The sequence below is a fragment of the Thalia democratica genome, chromosome 6, assembly GCF_965202585.1.
Source record: "Thalia democratica chromosome 6, ktThaDemo2.hap1.1, whole genome shotgun sequence".
NCBI lineage: Eukaryota > Metazoa > Chordata > Thaliacea > Salpida > Salpidae > Thalia > Thalia democratica.
The window spans coordinates 55,451,224-55,471,960 of NC_139170.1; the positions used below are offsets into that span (position 1 = coordinate 55,451,224).

At 23.5% G+C, this 20,737-nt stretch overlaps 1 protein-coding gene across 1 annotated transcript in view; it reads left to right on the forward strand.

Annotated features, from left to right (window-relative positions):
* The window catches only part of LOC145839246 (uncharacterized), a 31,930-nt gene extending 11,460 nt beyond the window's left edge, over positions 1-20,470 (forward strand). Inside the window, exons 3-13 of the mRNA XM_082946845.1 lie at positions 12,457-12,580; positions 14,271-14,738; positions 16,575-16,726; positions 16,924-17,127; positions 17,526-17,630; positions 17,837-17,951; positions 18,292-18,371; positions 18,715-18,819; positions 18,897-19,032; positions 19,242-19,437; positions 20,281-20,470. Coding sequence (XP_082802971.1) covers positions 12,457-12,580; positions 14,271-14,738; positions 16,575-16,726; positions 16,924-17,127; positions 17,526-17,630; positions 17,837-17,951; positions 18,292-18,371; positions 18,715-18,819; positions 18,897-19,032; positions 19,242-19,437; positions 20,281-20,470 — 1,875 coding nt within the window. The remainder of the gene's footprint in view (positions 1-12,456; positions 12,581-14,270; positions 14,739-16,574; positions 16,727-16,923; positions 17,128-17,525; positions 17,631-17,836; positions 17,952-18,291; positions 18,372-18,714; positions 18,820-18,896; positions 19,033-19,241; positions 19,438-20,280) is intronic.
* The last annotated feature ends 267 nt before the right edge of the window (positions 20,471-20,737 follow it).

Sequence of the window (20,737 nt, forward strand, 5' to 3'; positions counted from 1 at the left end):
AAAATATACCGTCTAAAAGGCAGTTAATAAATTTCAAAGTATACAAATAAACATTAAAATGCATGGGTTTAGCACAACAATTAAAAAAAAGTAAGCATGTAAAGAAAAAATAAGATAGTTAGTAGGAATCAAAGGGGCGTGTGAAACCATTAGTTAAGATGATTTTAATTTTTGAAATCTGAGATACTGCTAACAAGCTAGTTTAAGTAATTAATCAACGAGGCTAAAGGTATTAATTACCTTTTGAATTTTACAAAAGTAGCTGTGTAAAATTTAACGCTTGAATGAAAATCCAATTATGAGAATTAATTGCATGTTATACAAATGGAGTTCATTAGTTACTAAAGTTTCTTGAATTTACGTCGTGATGCTAACAGTGATAACTGTTTTAATTTAATTTTACTATTTTTCTCTTATGTTAAAAAAAAATTATAATTTTTTAAAACAGAAAGAAATATTTAACTTAAAAATAACATATTTTTATTGAACTTATTTTATCGAGACCTTTTCGCTGTTTCAATGTATGTCAATATAAAAAATTAAATTTGTATATTTTACTCTAATAAATGTGTGTTAAATGAATAATATAAGCTTATAGGTAAACAATATTTTTCAAAAAAAAAATCAAGAACTAAGTTAAAAAAAACGAAAACTAGCATATATATATTAAGCATTTTTTGTTACTAATAGCAAACAAATTGTGATTGCTAGCAAATAACACAGTTTGTTAAAAAAAAACTAGTCATATATTTTTTTAATACTTTTCAAATACAAAAAATTGGTTTACTATATAAGTATAGTACAAATTTATCATTTTTTTACTTAAATTGATGTCAAACAAAATAGTAAGTTTAGTAAAGTATTAAATCTAAAATATGACTGTTCAGTTTAAAATAAGGTAGCATAGCATAATAATATGTATAAAAAACGGTAATTTATTTGTTTTAATAATTATTTTTCCTTTTTTACAGTTTGGTAAAGAAAATCATCTTTTCATTGTTTTTTGGTCTTTTCTATTCAAAATATTTTGAGATGATGGATTCAATTAGATACAAGTAATTATGAATACTTTTAATTGAAATAAAAAAATATAAACCTAAATATTAATACATAACATTTAATATCATAATAAAGTTTTAAAGTTTGTATTAAACATAGAAATTTAGATCCGTAAATTTATATGTTCTACTTTGTTTTCATTCAAATTAACAAAGATTTTTCTAAAGAGTTTAAATATATAATTCTGTAAAGTTGCTTGAAAATATGTTTATAATTTGAAGTAAGTATAACCATTTATTTTTATATGACTATTGTATATAACTATTATAAGAGTTTTAAGTGTCAAGTTTTTATAGAATACTTAAAGTACATTACAATAAACAAAATAATGGTTGATATACGATAAACTACGTGGTAAAAATGAACAATTGCTAGAATTATAAATTTTTGCTTCAAAATTTATGGTAATTCAGCAAAATAAGTTATAAAATTGTCATGTGTGGCTTAAGGCCATAGCGGAAGGTGGTAAACATATTTTTTACAAGTTAATCTTATTTTATAGAGTTTTCACTTAGCTTCAATTTGCTTCTTACCATTTCAAAAAATTCTAATTAGTTTTTGAGATATCAAAAAATAATCAAAGAAGTCAAAGTCAAACAGCATAATAAGTTCCTTATAGGGAGGATAAACTAAAATAGAGAAGATATAGTTTATTGTTTAAAATCTACCTCCTCCTACATTTTTCAAGCAATCTTCTTCAAACTTTGATAGTCTAACCTCTAACCTTTATACAATAACAAAAAAAAACATTATTTTTGACTTTAAAAGGTTATAAGTAAAACTACTAAAATAAACTAAAATCCTGAAAATTTGAAGAAGATTGTTGAAATAAAGAAGAAGGAGATATATTTTTAGTGTTTTTTTAAACTTCCAAGAAAATTGACCCCAAAAATTTCAGTCGTTAGTTTGTATCTGAAACTTTAGAAAAAAAGTATCTCAAAAACTAAATTGATAAAAACTGGCATATAGTTTGTACTTAAAGCTTTCAAATAAAAGCTAAAGTTATTTTCATAAAAAATATGTTGAACCCCCCTATTGCCTTAGTTTTTTACACTTAAAGTAACAATAGTTTAAAATAAAAATTATGATTCTAAATCAATAAAAAAAAAAGGATAAAGTTAAAAAATAAAATCATTCATTATTATCATAAAAAGTTTTGTTTGAGTATTTAATGAATTTAGTTATTGTTTAATTTAACAATTATATACAAGAATGTTAGATATTAAGTATTTAATAAGAATGTGTATTTAGTTTTTAAACATCTTTTTTTGTTTATTTGTTTTTAAGCAACAAATAAAAATATCGTTGTGAAAACTTAAATTAGGTAAAACATAACTCTTTAAAATTTTGATAAATTTTCAAGTAAATTACAGAATAGTTGAACAAAATTCAGTTTTGAATTCTATTCAAAATTAGATTTTTTCTAGCTTAAAAAAGAAAATTACTCAAATTAAATGAGGTTAACTTATTGTGTATAAGTTAAAAAATGCATTAATACTGTATTTATAGCTCACACTTAGAGCTGTTTTTTAATTTAATAAGTACTAAAAATAAATAAAACAAAAACTTCAAAAAGATGTACAGTCATTGAAATTCAAATTAGTATCCCATTTAATAAGCAATTTCACTTATTTATGACACAATTCTATAAAGGTATTTTTAATCCAATAACACTTCAACTTAAAGTCATTTTGTTATATAAAATATATCTGAAAATAAGCTTAACTATTACATATTTTTTATTATAAAATATTAAATGTTTATATGAACTTTTTATAAAAAAAAATTCTTAATTACTACAAAATAATACTATAACAATTAAATTTTGAAATTTATACCTAATTGAAAATACAAATTTATAGTAAACATAAAAATCAAATATAAAACATGAATAAGTCATATGAAATTATGTGCACAGTAAAATTGTGTATTTATTGTAGGGAAAAAGAGTAACCAAAAAAAAAAAGTTATTACAGAAAACTAAACCCAAAGTAACCAGGCCACAATAAAAACTCTAATCTAGAATTCAAAAATTAATAAGTAGAAAAAACTTTGCAAATCATGGATTTCCATAATTCTTTTAAATCTGACTATCTAATAATTTATAACAAAGCTTTAAAATTTTTTAATATTTTAAACATTGTTTCTCATGGAACACTTCTTAAAAGTATTTTCTTAAATATATTATTAGTTAAATTTTTCTTTCAAAGTTGTTAACCATAAAATTAAGTACTTAAAATTGATGTCACTATAGGTTACATGTTTAGACTACAAGTATGTAATCTATTGTCTTTGCCTAATTGTAAAATTGCTAAACATAAAATATAAATTTTAAAAAATCAAGGAGTTTAATCAAAAAAAAACATGTCTGCAAATGTTAATTTGGTAATACTAAGAACTGTTTGTATTAAAAGTCAAATTGTTTTGTTGCTTGAAAAGAAGTTTAAACAAAAGGAAACCAATAAATATTCTAATAAATGACAACTAAATAAAATAATAGATAAATAACTGTCAGATATTATATATCTATAATTTCTACAATAAAGTTAAGATTTTAATTTACTTTATTAACAACAGTTAATATAAAATTATTAACTTGATATTGCTTTAATAACCAAGCTACTTTGTAAATAAAATGTCAAAATGATTGTCTTACTACATTTAAAGCTGTTAATTCAAGAGTAGCAAATATTGAAATATTTTTTTCATACTTTATATAAATTATAAAAATTAAATATATAAATTTAATACTAATTAAGTTTTTTATGTAAAATAGTATAACATTGTTGCTGACAGAAAAAAAAAACAACTTTTAACTATACCTTTGTTTTTCAAAACTCTAAAAGCAAGAAAAAGATTAAAACTTTAAGTTCATAAAAAGGTTTGTATTTCATCAAACAACTGTTAAAAAAATAATGTTACCTTTAAATGGTAATAAGATAACAAGACTAAAATATATTTTTATAAGTTTTATGATTTTTAGCAGGGTTGCAAAAAAACCTGGAATCCTGCAAAAACCTGTAACTTGACAAACTATGCTTAAAAGCTGGAATTTGATGAATTAAAAACAAAAAAAAAATGGAAAACAAGGAATTATAAACAAATTATACATATTAAGTAGTGAAATTTCGAGTTTACACAAAAATAAAAATTTACATAAAACAGATATTGTCATCATCACAATTTTTTTATTAAAAATCACATAAAAAGTTGCTTTACAGTATCTTTTTGTTGTTTTATTGTTTTGATACAATTTAACACAGTTATTTTACCTGAAACTTTATTTAAACTAAAAATAGAAGCAAATCGTGTACCTTTAAAACCTAGAGGAGTTTTTCAAAACATGGAGAAAAGTTGCTAAAAATATTAGTCAACCGTGATTTTAGACAATATTATGCCAAGAATTAAAATAAAACTGTTTCAAAAGTAGTTCATATTCCAATATAAAAAATATCAATCAGTAATAGCGCCTTTTCAGTACATGGTGGCCACAGGCTTTTCAAAGAACGTTTTATATAAAAAAATTCAAATCCTTAAATGATACAATGAACTTACTTTAAATTTTGATTTTTTAGTTTAAATGACCACACCCTGATTCAAAAACTTTAAGGAACTGTGTAAACTAAAATAATTAGAAACCTGAAATTAAAAAATGAGCTGTTAACTATTTTTTCAAAATTAGAAAGATGTTTTTTAAAATCTATGACTACACTGTTAACCTAAATATCTACCAAATCAGTTAAACTAGTATATATAAAATTTAATTAACTTTAAGAAACAATTAAAAGTGTTTTTATTTATAAAAATATTTGAACAAAAAAATATATAGCTACAAAATACAACATGTAAATAATATATTGCTTTTTTTACAATCACAGCTTTGGTTGAATGTAGCATCAAAATAAACTACCTTGGAAAAAATGGTTTTTGAGCAAGTATAACTATTTTTCATGATAAGGTAAAGTTTCAACTATTTGAAGAATACTTGTTGGTCTTAGTTTCAAAAAAATAAAAACAATAATATAAGGTTGGTTTTAAAATTTTGTATAACAATTGATTTATTGTGTTAAAAATGGCCTGCACTGGATTCGAATGTTTTTTAAAAAAGTTTTGTAACAATAAAAAAAATTATAACAATAACAATAATAATGTTATACTAACAATAACATGATAATAATAATATGATAGTAATAAGAATTAATAATAACAACAATATTAATGATAATATTGATAATAGTAATAATAATAACAATAATAATAACAATAATAATATAAGCTTCGACTTTTTGTAAGTATTAAACATAATAAAGTTTTAATATTGTATAAGGTAATAACTAGTTTGACAAAAGACGATAAAATTCTAAAAGCTCAAAAGAAAATTTTAATTAGTTAATTTTCATTATGCTTTAAAAATTTTGTTTATGTAAATTGTTTTATACAAAACTTTCAGCTGAAAATTTTTTGCTTCATCAACTCAAATATTAACTAGTTTGTTAGAAAGACTTACAATAGTTTATGTGTTAATTTATATATATTAATGCAATTTTTTATCATTTTTGTTGTTCTTAAGTACATGTCAATTTAGGAGTAGGTTTAAAAATGCACGTCGGAAAACTTTTACACGAAAACATTGAAGTTGAAAGTATAAAATAAAAATTACAATACGCCGTCATTTTTGCTAAAGGGACTAATTTTGCACTAAAACACTTTTAAAACTTTATTTATTCATTTTAGTTTAAATTTTATGACTTATATTTTATGTTTTTTTTCTCTTTTTTTACTATCATTGTTACCCGAAATCCTTACCCTTTGGCGGTAACGCTTTTTTATCTTGTTACTATTTTTTATTAATCTTTCCCTCCTTTTTTACTTTTACCGTTACCCCTAAAGTTTATCTTTTGTTAATATTTATTGTTATTTCTATTTGTTAAACTTATTTTACTCTTGTGCAAGGCAAACCCTTCGAGCAAAGATGACCCTATGTGTAAAATTGACTTAGCTTGTCCTGTATGAAGCGTATAAAAACATTTTTATAGTATGGATAAATGTTAAATATTTTAAAGTATATAAAATTAACTAATAATAGTAATACAATTAAAATGAAATTTTTGTGTAATATTCATCTGTGAACTTTACTGGTTTTTAAAATGATACGTTAGGCTTAATGTCGGTAAATTAAGTACGCACTTTTTCGCTGTGTTTTTACACGTACCTAGGCGGCAGGTTACTCTACTAAAAATGTTCATTTTAATATATTTAATATTTAAAGAAGAAACGGCATAACATTAAAAAAAAATTAGAGCGAGATCTTTTTGAACTTTCTTTTTTCAAATACAGATTTCAGTTCGCCTCTTCAAATGCTTCTCAGCAACAAATCAAAGTTTGCAAGGCAAAGCAGGGCAACCTAAAACACAAAACACGACCATATCAACGTTAACTCGTCGAAAAACAACTTTGTGACGTCATCAGCGGTAGACGTCTTCGTTGCCATGACGTCATCAGCGACGATCAACGACCAAAAGCAGGTAAGACTATTTATTACGTCACAAAACGTAAGAGTGCGGTAGTTTGAATGAACTAAATATTATTACGTCGAAATGATGACGTCAAGTACCGGCAACAATCATTGGAGGCTTAAATAGCTGTTTAATTAGGGAAAGTTCTTTTCGTGCGGAAAAATTCTGTTTTCTAAAATAGATATTTCTACATATAGTATTATCACTAGTCAATTAGCATTAAATTACAAAATAATATTAGCTTGTGTATTACAAAAGTTATTTTTGAAGATTGTTGTTTATAATGCTGTTTTATATTAAAAAATATCTGGTTAAATATATGGTTATACCAGTTAAAACTAAAGAAAATGTTTTAGTTTAGTTGTTTTTAAATGTAATTTTTTAGTATCTTTACTATGTAATGGAACAACAAACTGTTTACTTTGTTTCAGGTAAGACTCATTTCAAATTTAGTTTAACCTACTGCAACTTAATGTTTTAAATATTGTTCCATCAAAAACAAACCTTATACACACTTCAATTATAGTTTCATAAGGTAACATTTCAAATTGTAAACCAATTAAGTTTAAGTAGATATGAAGCAACAAAATTAAATTTTTTACTTAATTTTAGAAAACATTTTTCAGAATTTTTTAAATCGTTAAAACGAGCATAACTTGGGTAAAATAATACAAAACAATTATTAACTTCCTCATAACAGTTTCAAGCGAGGTGAAGATTTTTACAAAAATGAAGAAAAAGTTTAGTTATTTGTTGAAATTTTGAACATTTATAAAAATGTAGTTTCTTTTGTCTCACAATCTTTTAAAGGTAAGAACATAATTTTTGACTGCTTTAAAGCTAATGTTTTATAGACATTCAAAACCACTCTTTATTGTATTATAAAGTTCCTTATTTTAAATAGTTTTCTGAAAGTGTTATGCTGTAAAGTGTAAAATAAGCCTAAACTAATGAAATAATACATTTTAATTTCCGTATTGAGTGTTTCCAGTGACGTAGATATTTTGACTAAAATGAATGAAAAATTAAGTTCGTATTTTATGGGATATTTCAAATAGTTATAAAAATTTGCTTTCTTTTGTTTCCAATTTCTTATAAATAGTAAACATAAGTGTCGATTGCTTAGAAGCCGACGTTTTTAATGAGTAATAAAATTTTAATAAACCTAAAGTTTTATCCAAATTGGGATTAATTTAAGAATAAAGGACTGTATACTATATGTAGTTTATTGAACATTTTTGTTTAACGTCAATTTATACAGTATTAGTACAAATCAACATTACGATTCAGAACAGTTAAAAACAGCGTGGATTTTATCTTAGAACTTTAGCTATTCAAAAATTGATTATTTTTATAAATAGTAGCTTATAAAAGTGAAATAAATTTTACTCTATATTACTTTGAAAAAAAAAAATTCTCAGCTTATTTTATAACAACGCTGTTCTTTAACTTTTGTATTTATAAGTTAACAACTTAAAATGCAAAATAAAAATAAAAAGTATTACTTATTTGTAGTCAAATCCATATTTATTTACACACACTAGTACTTTTACTTTTAGGGCTAAAATATTATAATTTTTCATTCTACTCTAACGCTAGTAAACGCGTCGGCAAACTGCGGCCAGTAAAACACATTTTAACTCCAACTTACATTATAAAAGAATTTACTAAGAAAAGTTTTCGAAGTAAAAGTTTAAAATAAGGCTATCAGTTTCATTATTACTTATAACTATCGCTCTACTATTGCTTATTTTATTAATTTTTTGATATCAATTTGTCTTTCTGTCTTGATTACTATAATACTTGTATTGTGAAATAATTTTAGCCCGAAGAAGTCTTTATGTAAAACAGTACGACCCCGACAAATTTTTCTTTAGGAAACTAATGACTTATGAATAGCTGCCGAATCCTGCGCTAAAACAACGATGCTTGTTTAGTTTTTGCTATAACTGTGAGTATAAAACTATCATGTGTTTTTTTAAACGCCTGATACAAATCAACTTGCAAAATAACTGTTTAATAGAAAAAACTACAAACAAAATATAACTTATACTTCAATTGACGAGTGGTAATGAAAAAGAATAAAAAACATGCTTAACAAAACTATTTGACTTGTTAGTACGAAAAATATATATTTTAATACATTATAAGAAAATTACAACATAATGAACACGGTTTATGAAGTAAACAGTTAAAACGAAGTCTAAATTGTATCTTATTTATTATAAATCACGTTAAGTACATAAAGTGTTTTTAATATTTCATGCATCAAAAATAGGAAGAAAATGAAGTGAAATTTGATAAAAGAGTTTATTATACACGGAAAAATTTTTAAAGAATATAAACCATTCTGTTATTTGTTATAGTGTTGTAGCTGACTAGATTCTACTAATGAAAAGCCTCCAGGCTATAAATATTTTTTTCTTAAATGGTGTGATTGTTTTGTTTAGTTTATAAATAGCTTTCAAAGCACATTAACCGTTTCCAATAACTGCCGTATGTGTTAAAATAAAGATGAAAGATATAAATGTTATATAAAACATCCAATAACATTAACTATTAAAATGTTTAAATGAAGTTTGAAAAACACATATTTATTTTAATTATGTAAGTTAATTGCAATAATTCATATAATTTTATCACTTAAAGATTATGAAACTATAATTCACATTTGTTTATCAAGAACACTTGGAAAAACTTATAAATTATCTTTTAGCTATGTATTTTTTTAGGTACGATATTGTAAATTACTTATAAAAAAGCATATAATTTTCAAACATTAATAACCTATACTTCTTTCAACAAATCTACCTTTATTTATTTTATGGGAATATAAACGAGTTGCGGCAAAGATAAAATACTTCAAAGTCTTTTCGTTTCCGTTTCACAAAATCTCTGCTGTTAGCGCGCTTCTTTTTCAGTTAAAAAAACAGACACTTAAGCCAGGCTCAGAGATGTTAAATCGCAGAGCACAAAATCCCCGCAGTAGAATAAAAAATAAAAAGCATGGCAATAGAATTAAAATTTCTTATGAAAGCAAAAGCTGTATTTTACAAGTTGAGAACATAAAAGTTTCATATATTCAATTACACCAACATATTTAAAAGCATATAGTTTTTATAAGTATGAATGCCTTAAATGTAAGTTTATGTTTTTTATTTTCATAAGGTTAATTTTATTCACTTTATTGTTAATTTAATCATAACTACCTTTTAACCTTGTAGTAGTAGGTAATGTTTGGTTAGAAAAATTAAAGAAAAGTATCATCCACTTATTTAAATGGATAATAAACTAAAAACATTGTAGCTTTGGAACTAATCGATGTTAAATTAATTTATTATTTGATTTTTTTTTCCAAAAGTTAGATGCAATAGACAAATTATTTTTTCTTATATCCTACTTTTATCAAATTATTTGAATTTTTAAACTTAAAAATAAAGTTTGATTATTATAATTTTTTAAGATTCATTATAAATTATTTTATTAAGACATAGATTTCACTTAAAAGTAATTTGAATATAATTTATTATTTTTGTTTACAAACTTGAAACTACTATTTGCTTAGATTAAATCTATTTAAAATTTTTAATGTGACAAATTTATTGAGTCTTTTTTTATTATAATTAGGTAGTTTATCTAAAAAAAATATTATACTTGAAAGTTTTAGTGTACAACTCAAGGTTTTTAAAACTAGTTTTGTAAATTAAGCAGAGTTGAAACAAGGTCAGGAAAAGTCAAAAAACTCAGGAAAAGCAGAAAAAAAAGATAAATAACAAGAATAGTAAGGTTTTTTTTTAAACAGTCAGGAAGTTTGACTAAATATTAAAAAATACCAGATTTTGTCAGTTTAAATTCACTGAATTCCTTATATTCAAAAACAAGTCTTTGAATGGTAAAAAATTAATTTAAATTCTTCAAAGTGTGATTAAAATTGAAAACATTTCCAAGAATTTTACAAAATTACTTGATGCCTTCATCTGGTAAAATTAAATGAATATCCTTTATTAAACTGCAAAATGTTTCTATTAAAATTTTTTTAAACTATCCTACTAAAACAAACAGTTTTTGTAAGCAGTTTGATAATCTGTAGCATTTTTTAGTAAAACAATGATAATACACATAAGTTTGTTTATCTAGCATATGTTAGAATTGAATTGTTTTTTGTTTAAGTAAATAAATAATTTCATTCTAATTAAACACTAGGTTTAGTGTTTTGGGTGATAAGTTTATGTTTATAATTTACCTCATTATAATTTTTTCAAAATTGTTTAAATTTTTAAAATAAATTATAAAAGAGGTGAACTTCATGGTTAAGTTTAATTATTTATAGTTTATTGTAGAATAGTTGTTTTTTAATATTTTTTACATAAATAAGGGTAAAATATTTACTACTAATTTTATAAATATTGATAAACTGAAATATAAAATTGAAGGCTTTATTAATTCCAAGTGTTTGAATATGTATTATATTATTTGTTTAAATTGATAATTTGATTTAGAAAAGTCAGGAAAATTGTAATAAAAAGTCAGGAAATTGTTTAAAGAGTGGATAATAACTATAGGGTTGCTATTTTACCTAGAAATTAAAAATTCTGTACTTTGACAATTAAGGCAATTAAAACCTTAGCAAAGCTGAAATTAGATATAATTTAAAAAAAACCTACATTTGTTAACAATAAACCTAAAAAACCTGAAATTCTTAACAAGTTTACATAGTTTGGTAATAAAATTTAACTTGATTCAAAAATCTATCATATAAATAAGTTTTTTTTTTATCAGCAAAAAAAACTTTTTTTCATAAAACGCATTTCAATAAACTTAAGTATTTTTCAATGGCTTATGCTATTAGGGTTGCCACTTTACCTGGAAATCTGTTTTTACCTGGAAACCTGATACTTAACAACTAAGGCAAAAAAAACCTGGAATTTGAGAAATTTTTAACCAAAGACTTAGAAAAACATTCAGTTTTTAACAATTTCAGCATGTTAAGTAGTACAATTTTAACTTGACACAAAAAAACTATCATATAAATAAGATTTCAATTAAAATTTTTTAGTTATAATACAAATTTTAATTAACTTTATAGTACATATACGATGTTTTTTTATTTTTTAACACAGTTTTTTATATTAGACATAACTTTAAACTGAAAATAAACCAAAATACATGTAATTTTAAAAGCCTTGTAGAGGTTTGAAAAACCAGGAAAAATTTATAAACATGAGTGGCAACCTTGTACTATTCCAAACAGTTTATTACAATAAATTTAACTTTAAACTAAAGCTAGACTCTAAAATGTGTATTTTTGAAGATTTTTTGAAATCATGTAAAAAATTTAAATAAAAATCAGGTGGCTATTCTCAGGGTTGCCACATAGTCAGGAAAATTCAGGAAATCAGGAAAAACTAAGAAAAATGACAAAAGTCAGGAAAATTCAGGTCAAAATGGGGGGTTTTTGAAAAAATTCAGGAAAAAGTCAGGAAAAAAATTTATAAAAACCTCAGATATTGTCAGTTCAAATTTATTTATTTCCTTTTATTTCAAAGCCTTCGATTAGTGAAAAATTAATTAAAAATTCTTTAAAGTCAGACTAAAATTGCAAAATTTTCCTTAAATTTTACAAAATTACTTAATTTTCAATGCCTTTTTTAGTAAAATTATAGTAAAAAGTCAGAAAAATCTTGAAAAAAGTCAGAAAAACTTTAGTAAAATGTCAGGAAAAAGTCAGGAAAAGTCAGGAAAAATTTCTCAGCTTGACTTGTGGCAACCATGCTATTCTGTAGTAGTTAAGGTAAGTCTCTAATGGTTTTTTTTCTTGGATTTACAAATAGTTATTAAGTTACACACTAAACACATTACTTTAGCAGTTACATTTTCGTAGGTAACAACCGTTGAAATTATTTTAGATGAAACTCCAGACCAAGAAGATTTACCAACTTTAGATTTTCCACCACCTAAAAAGATGAGGTACCAGAAATCTTGGGAATCTGTTTATGAGTTAAAAGGTTTTTTATCTCTAACAATTTGTAGTATTTAAGAATACACATTTGAGTATTTCAATTTTGAATTCAACAACAATTTTTTTTTAATACTGAGCTTTTTTATTAAATATTATAAAGGAAAGTTCTCATGTTTTTATAGAATTAAATTAATTTTTCCATTGTAATTTTTGAAAAAAAAATAATTTTTAAATAGTTTTTAAAGTATTTTTTGTAATTTTATTTCAATAATGCACAAAAAATTTTATCATCTAAAGTCAAAAATTCCAATTCACTTTTTACCTAAAAATTAACATTTTGTTTTAATAATTTAATAATTAACAATACTTTAGCATGACATTTTTTTTTACTTTAGTACTAACCTTTGACTACTTTATTTAAATAAATATACTTAAAATACATTTTATAATAACAACACACAAATTAAACTGTTAATTTTATTATAAAATTAAAACCAAAATTTGTTAGTATAAAACAAAGTTCGCTTCATAGACAAAAATTGAATTTCTAATTTTATTATTTAAGTAAAATGGTTCATAGAGGCCATAAGGCGGTGAGATGGGCAAATTATTTATTTACAACAATTTTTTGGTTTTACACCTTACAAATTATCATGATTTTTGTTTGTTAAATTATTTGAAACATTTATTTGAATATTAAAAACATTTTTCTGACAAATGGTTTGTGGTAATATCAAGAATTCTTTATAAAATTTTTTAGTATATTGCTTTCAAATACAAAAAGAAAATTTTTATTTACTATTTTATAAATGCTAAGAAGATTAGCTTTGACTGATTTAATTACTAGACAGATCTACTTAGTTTTTTTATTTCAAAAAAGAATTATTTCACTGCATTGATTAAATTTATATATAAATTTTTGATAAAAGTTGTGATATAAATAACAATTTTATTATAAGCAAATTTATTATCCCATTTGTAAGCTTAGATTTATAAGATAGATTTAACTAAAGCTTTTATTAATTGAGAATAAATAAATTAAAAAAAATTGTTATTTATTGATCTTGTAGTGAAACAAAACTTTAAAAAGCACGTTTTAAAAGTAAATACATACTTAATTAGCTCAAGTTGAACTGTGATGCTTACATCAGGCTAGCCACTTTACCTGGAAGCCTATAATTTGTCAAATTAACCCAAAAAAAAAACCAGGAGTGTTTGTATTTTTGAAAAAAAATCGGAAAAACTTCAAATTAAAAAAAAAACCTGGAAATTTTAACATTTTAAGCATTGTCAGTAGTTAAATTTTCGATTCGACACAAAAATTTATAATATAAATAATATTTTTTTTCTTCATCTAAAAATTTTTTATCTACCAACACATTTATTGTAAGTTTAAAGTATCTTTTTAATGTTGTCATACTATTTAACACAGTATCTTACTTTGAACCTAATTTTCGACCAAATAAAGATTAAAATTGTGAACTTTTAAAATTCTGTAAGAATTTTGGAATACTTTGAAAAAAATTTGAAAATACAAGGCAACACTATTACATCTATTAAACTGTTTAGTTTATTGTGAAACGTTTTTGTTAAATCATTGAAATCTCAGTTGTTCACTTATTAATAAAATAAATATTAGATACACAACTTATTTATAAACAAATATAAATAGTGTTTAATGTTTTATTAGTTATATCTGTTATGTTAACTATGTGTAATGCTGTTTTACTTATTAGATTGGATTGCTCCAACAAATTGTGAAACTAAAGCTTATTGCAAGTGGTGCAATGTAAAACTACAAGCAAAAAAGAGCAACTTAAAAGTTCATTCTTATTCTGACCGACATAAACGCGCATCTCCAGTCACAAATAACCACAACTCAATAAATCAGTTTAGGATGGAAAAATCTTTTAAACAGCAATTCAACAATTTCCTTAAAGAAAACGTACGCCAGACAGAAGTCCGGTTAGCATTGCAACAAGCTCTTCACGGGAACTTGCTAGCAGGCGAACACCAGATAAATGTCATGAAGACACTTAGGACAGCTCACGAATCAGCAACGCTTAAAAGGAGGAAAGCAAAAATGATTCTGTGCAATACTCTCGCACCAATTTGCAGAAGACTAATCATAACTGATTTTATGGTGAAGCATTGTTCTTTCTATCTGGATGAGAGTACAGATACTGCTGGACAAAGTTTTCTAGGTAAGAAAATTACTTTTAAGCTTTGTTAATTTAATTAAGTTTAAATTTGTTATTAATTTACATACATTCTGTTGAATATAAAAATATTTTAATACAAAAAGCTTATTAAATTTAAATTTCAAACATGAAATAAGCTTTAAACACATTGTTTTTTGTTTTATTTTTTTAATATAGATTAATTCTTGTAACACGTTAGCTGTAAAAGAAAATATTTTGTTATGCAATGAGTTGGACATTGTTAGATTACTCAGATGTAAGTAGGTTTAATGACAGTTAAAGGAAAAAGTTTTTATTTTACAGAAATTAATAGGTTAATAAATTAAAATTTACATAAAATTAAAGTTAGAATTACTATGATTTTTTTTAATAATTATACAGTAAACTCGTTCTAGTAAACTAAGTCAGTTTCATTTCTAACATATATTTGATTTTTGTGTTGACTTTTATTTAATAGTTTAAGAAATATGTCAAAATATTGTTGATTTTATTTTTCTAATAAGGAGAATGATTTAATTATTATAATATTTATTAAACAGCAAAAATTTTAATTAATAAAGAAAATAATGAATAAATTAGCAATTTGTTGCTTTAACGAGCAGGGTTGCCACTTCACCTAGAAACCAGGAAAAACATGGAGTTAAAATTTTAGGCATAAAAATACCTGGAATTTTGTACATAAATCTTTAAAAGACATTGAAAAACCTGATATTTTCAATAATATTTACTTGTATAGTAATAAAATTTGGATTTGAATAGAAAATTATACCCTATTTTTCAAAGTTTTTTGTCATCATCAATTTTTTTTTATTAATGAACCATTTATAAAGCAGCTTTAGTGTACCTTTTCCATGTTTTTATACTCTTTAATACAGTTTTAACATTAAACTTAACTATTAACTTTAAACAGACCTTAATATGTGTAATTTTAAAAACGTGGAAGAAATTTAGAAAACCTGGAAAAAATTTTAAAAATACCGAGTGGTTAACCGGAAGCAGTTTATGTTCAAATGATTATAACAGTTTTCCTTTTATATACAGCGGTTGTAATTACAATTAAAGCTATACTTTCTTAAACTTTTGTTCTACTACCTTCAGTTGTTTAACTAGAACAAAGTGGTAGTCCTTTAATTTCACAGATTTTATGTACTTAAAAGTTCGACTATATTTGGTATTTTTTAACTTTCTTAGATATCTATTTAAAAAAGCATGAGTAGTAGTTACCAACAGATAATTTTAAAACATTTATATTTTTTTTTTATTCCAAAGTATACAGATTATTAGTTCTTTTCATTCAAAATTTTACAGTTATTAAACTTATAACAAAAAAAATTAGAAAGCTTTATGTTTGAATCACAGGTGTTAGTATTTGTTATCTAAGCAAAATAAAGAAAACTTCAGTATCTACATTTTTACACCTCGAAGACCTTGGAAGAGACAAATCAGCGTTATCTATTGCTAACGCATTCAAAAGAGTCTTAAAGATGTATAATGTTCAGTTAAAAAATGTAGTTTCAATATGTAAGTATATATGAACTGTTACTGTTTTTTTTCATTTTTGTATTCTAGTTATGTATTTATTAAATATGTACTACTAACGTGTTTTTAATTTTAAATTTAGATATTAATAGTAAGTTAATTTTTGTTTATTTCAGCTATTCTCTGTGTATTCTTGCTAACTTTTATAAACTAGTTTTAATATCTTACAATGATCTATCTTTATTAATAGACTTAATTTGATTTTATTCAATTGTTTAAGAAAAGTATAAATTTAAGCACAAACTGGTCTTATAGTTTAAGAAAAACATTTTTTTTTTAACTTAGTAAATATATTTTTAGGTACAGACGGAGCTGCTTCCATGACAGGAGTTAAGAATGGAGTAGGACAAATTCTGAAAAAAGATAATCCCAGGCTTATAACAATATCCTGTACAAATCATGCTTTGCAAAATGCATGTTTAAATGCAACCAAAGCTACAATACCTAATGAAGTAAGTATTAAAACTATTTTATATAAATTATTAATTCAATTGTTGAATGAGAATTTTAGTAAGCTGCATTTATTCAAGTTACAAAGTTGTTTTTTTATATTTATTTATGATAATTTATTTTATCTTATACTTATTTTTAGTATTAAAAAAAACCATTGTTGTTGAAAAAAAGTGTGTATACTTTTAAATTAAATAAGGTTGAGGAGCTTATTAAGAAAACGTTCAACTACTTCAAGTTATCTAACACAAGAAGAAGTGACTTTGAAAATTTAGGTGTGTGTATGACGGGTGAAATTCCGTTAAAATTTAAAGCCTTAAGCAAAACTAGATGGATATCACACTTTCCATGCATTGAAAGAATTTTATTGAATTGGGAAGTACTCAAAGCTTTTTTTAATGAAGTAGGTATTAAACTATTACTATAAACTTCAAGACGCTTTAATAATTAGAAAAATTATTAGTATAAAACTTAAAACAATCCTGTTTTAAATTATTTAGCATTTTTACAATTATATTTTTACAAATATCTATAAATTTAAAATTCAATCTGCCCTGAAACTTAGTAATCATATGTTTACTAAGGTAACATTTTATTAAATCAAATATATAATCAGAAGATATATAATAAATGTTTAAAAGCACAAATTAATTAACATAGATTTAATAAAAATATATATCTTTTTAAACAAAACTTTCTTTGTTAATGAGCCTCGTTTTATAAGTATTAGTGTTTATTAACTATAATGATGTTTGTTATCGAAATTTTTATTCTTACCTATAACATTTGTTTGTATATTAGCCAGAAAGAAGAAGAAACGATTTACATGCTGAAAGTATTCGAAAAATGCTAAATAGCAATAGATTAAATTTTGTTTTTAAATTTATGGGCAAAATTTTAGAGAAAGTTAGTTTCTAAGACCTATTATCTGCTTATTAATGAATTAACACCCTAAGCACTATAACATAACTAATTTCAATCATTATAATTTGATTTTAAATGTTTATTTTTAATTACTTATTTTGTAGTCATGCCAAGTTTAGCTGTAAGTATTAAATGTAAAGCAAGACTAAATTTTTACAGTGTAATAATTAATTATTTTTATTCATCAGGTAAATTCTGTTAATATTCTTCTACAAAAAAGTAAAGTAGAACCTTTTAAGTTTGGATTAGCAATAACAAAACTTATACAGCATCTAAAAGACCTCATTTACCAACCAAATTCAAGTAAGCTTAATTTAGATCACAAGGCAACTAAGAATAATTTTTAATTTTAGGCTATTAATAATAAAGTTTCGTTTGATTTTATATCTACAACATTTTGGCGTAGATAAACATTATTTTTTAATTAGTAACGCAAACAAACGTACAATAACGTTCTTATAACAAAACATTACTAACATTTTGTTAAAGGTTTAGTAGATTCAAATTTAGATTGGATTTTATACAGAGTAAACGATATAAGTAATTATTATCAATATTTTATTTTTTTACCAAATTAATTGTTAAATTATTATTTTACTATATAAACTAAGTTGTAGTTACTAAAATTTACATTTTTTTGTAGCTAACCTTTTGGAAGAACCTATCTTTCATGTAGAAGTAAACGAAGTTTATGCAAATTTATCCATTAGTAAGAAGGCAGAGGTTAAACTAATTAAAATTCACGTTGTTTAGTCAATTGGGTTTATTAACAACTAAACTTAATTGATTTTTTTTAAATAGGATTTGTTTAATGAGAATAATTTCTGAAATTGTTTTTACTTTACTTGAAAAAATTTTAAGTCAAAATACAAGTTATTATAATAACTGTGTTTTTTTTTTACATAATCGTTTTTTTTTCAGTAAATTCTCATACTTTACTTAAGTAATTTACTTAATGTTGTGTATTACACGTGAAAAAATTTCTGTTAATGACACGCTACGGTTCTAATCTGTAGCTAATTTTCCTATAATTCCAACATTTTTATAATTAATTGTTTTAATACAGGTAAAAAATATTTTTCAAAGTTTTGTTGTAGTGTTTATAATTGAATTGGAAAAAAGAATGCTGCAAAATCTTGAATTTATGGCTCAGTATGAAGTTGTAAACGATGTTAGTTGGTATTAAATATATCTTCAAAAAATAAAATAACTTATTTAAATATCATTAAAACTTATAATTTTTTAAAGGCCTTAAATAGACGGATGCCGGATATTGAGAAGTTTTTAGAACATCCAAAAATTAAAAAATTGTTTGAAGGAAACCACAGAGATACTATCTCACTTCAATACAAAAGTTTGCATGGACGTCATCAAACAAGTATCGGTTAGCTAAAGGAAAATAACAATAGTAACCTACTACTTAAATATAAATTAAAATTTTCAGTGTTAATGTTAAACAAGTTTTGTAATTTAGTAAACATTGTAAATCTACCGAAAACTTAGTTCTGATAAAATAAAAACATGATTTATTATTGTAAGAGTACACTTACAATTGATTATGTACATAAAAAGTTATCAGTTTATTCTTAACAGATAAATCAACAAACGTTAACTTTTGGAGCAGTGTTCGCGTTGAATACCAAGAACTTAAGGAGTTAATGATGAAACTACAAACGATACCTTTTAGTAACGCGCAAATCGAGCGAGACTTTTCCTTGATGAATATCTCGAAAAACAATAGACAATCTAATATGAGCCATATTTTGTTAAACTCCTTAATGATTATTAGGTAAGTAAAAATTTAATGTATTTGGATTTATGTCTTTTTATTTTAAACTATTTATTTCATAGAAATGAAATTTTAATGTGTTATTCAAACTGTAAAGTTTTTAATCATTATTTAGATTATTTAATTTTAGTTAAAGTTGGGTATGCAACTCGATGACCGAGAGGTCTTTTTGTGTACCCGGATCCTTGAAACAAGAAATTTTTGAATTTTGTTTATTATTATTCAACAAACCTTATCATTTTGATTTTTACTTTTAAAAAACATATTTTATTATAGGAGACATAAAGGCCCTATTAATAACTTGTTTTTTTTAATGTAATCCAATTAAATTAATATTTTGTATTACAACGATTTGTTTTATATAATTTTTTTTCTTTTATTTTAAATATAAGGGAAGAATAAATGCATAATAAGAATTGAAACATTTTTTTGCTAAATTTATCGGTATATTATCAGTAAAATTCAATAATATATATCACTAGTAAAAGTTACTAGAACTTTTTTAACAAATTTTAGTTTAGGTAGTTTTTTAAATTTTTTATTCTAATTAAAACTATTTGTACAAGGTTAAAAAGCTTGGCGTTTGCTTATTATTTAAATATTATATAGGTTGTTGTCTTTTTAGATAAAGTAAAGTATAGTGTTAATCTGTTTGTTGAATATTTTTATCATAAATATAATATTGGTAAAGTACAAAATTATAACTCAATGTATGGTTTATAAATTACTCTTTTTCATTCAAAGGTTCAATTCAAACATTAGTAATAAAAAATTCCTACAATTACTTTTTACATTCTTAAGCCAATTATTACCCAAAATTATAATAAATTCTATTTTTCTCAGATCAACCTGCAAAAGAATGGAGTTATGCTGTGACAAATTTCCACTTTCAGATACATTGATAGAAGAAGTCGGTAAGTCTAGTTTGTACATACCAAGAAGCCAAGATGTCAATGAAATCTTGACAAACGAAGAGTACAGCAAATTTAAACCTTCAAATTTGACAATGTTTGCAGCAAACAATGTAATTTAAAATTTCAACAAAATTTTTGCGTGTTAAAAATCAGTTAATTTAAAAAAAAAAAAAATGCTTTTCATTTAAAGTCAATTTGTAGCAGTATTGCATGCTTCACTGCTTTCTTAATTGTATAAGAGAATAGATTGCAAAAAAAAAGATTAATTTCTCAATGCTTAAATATGATAACTTTAAATAAACGTTGCTTTTGGTATAATGGTGAGCCGAAGCCACCTGTTAACTCTTTTTAAGCTTAGTATTGATTAATCAACTATTATATTTATG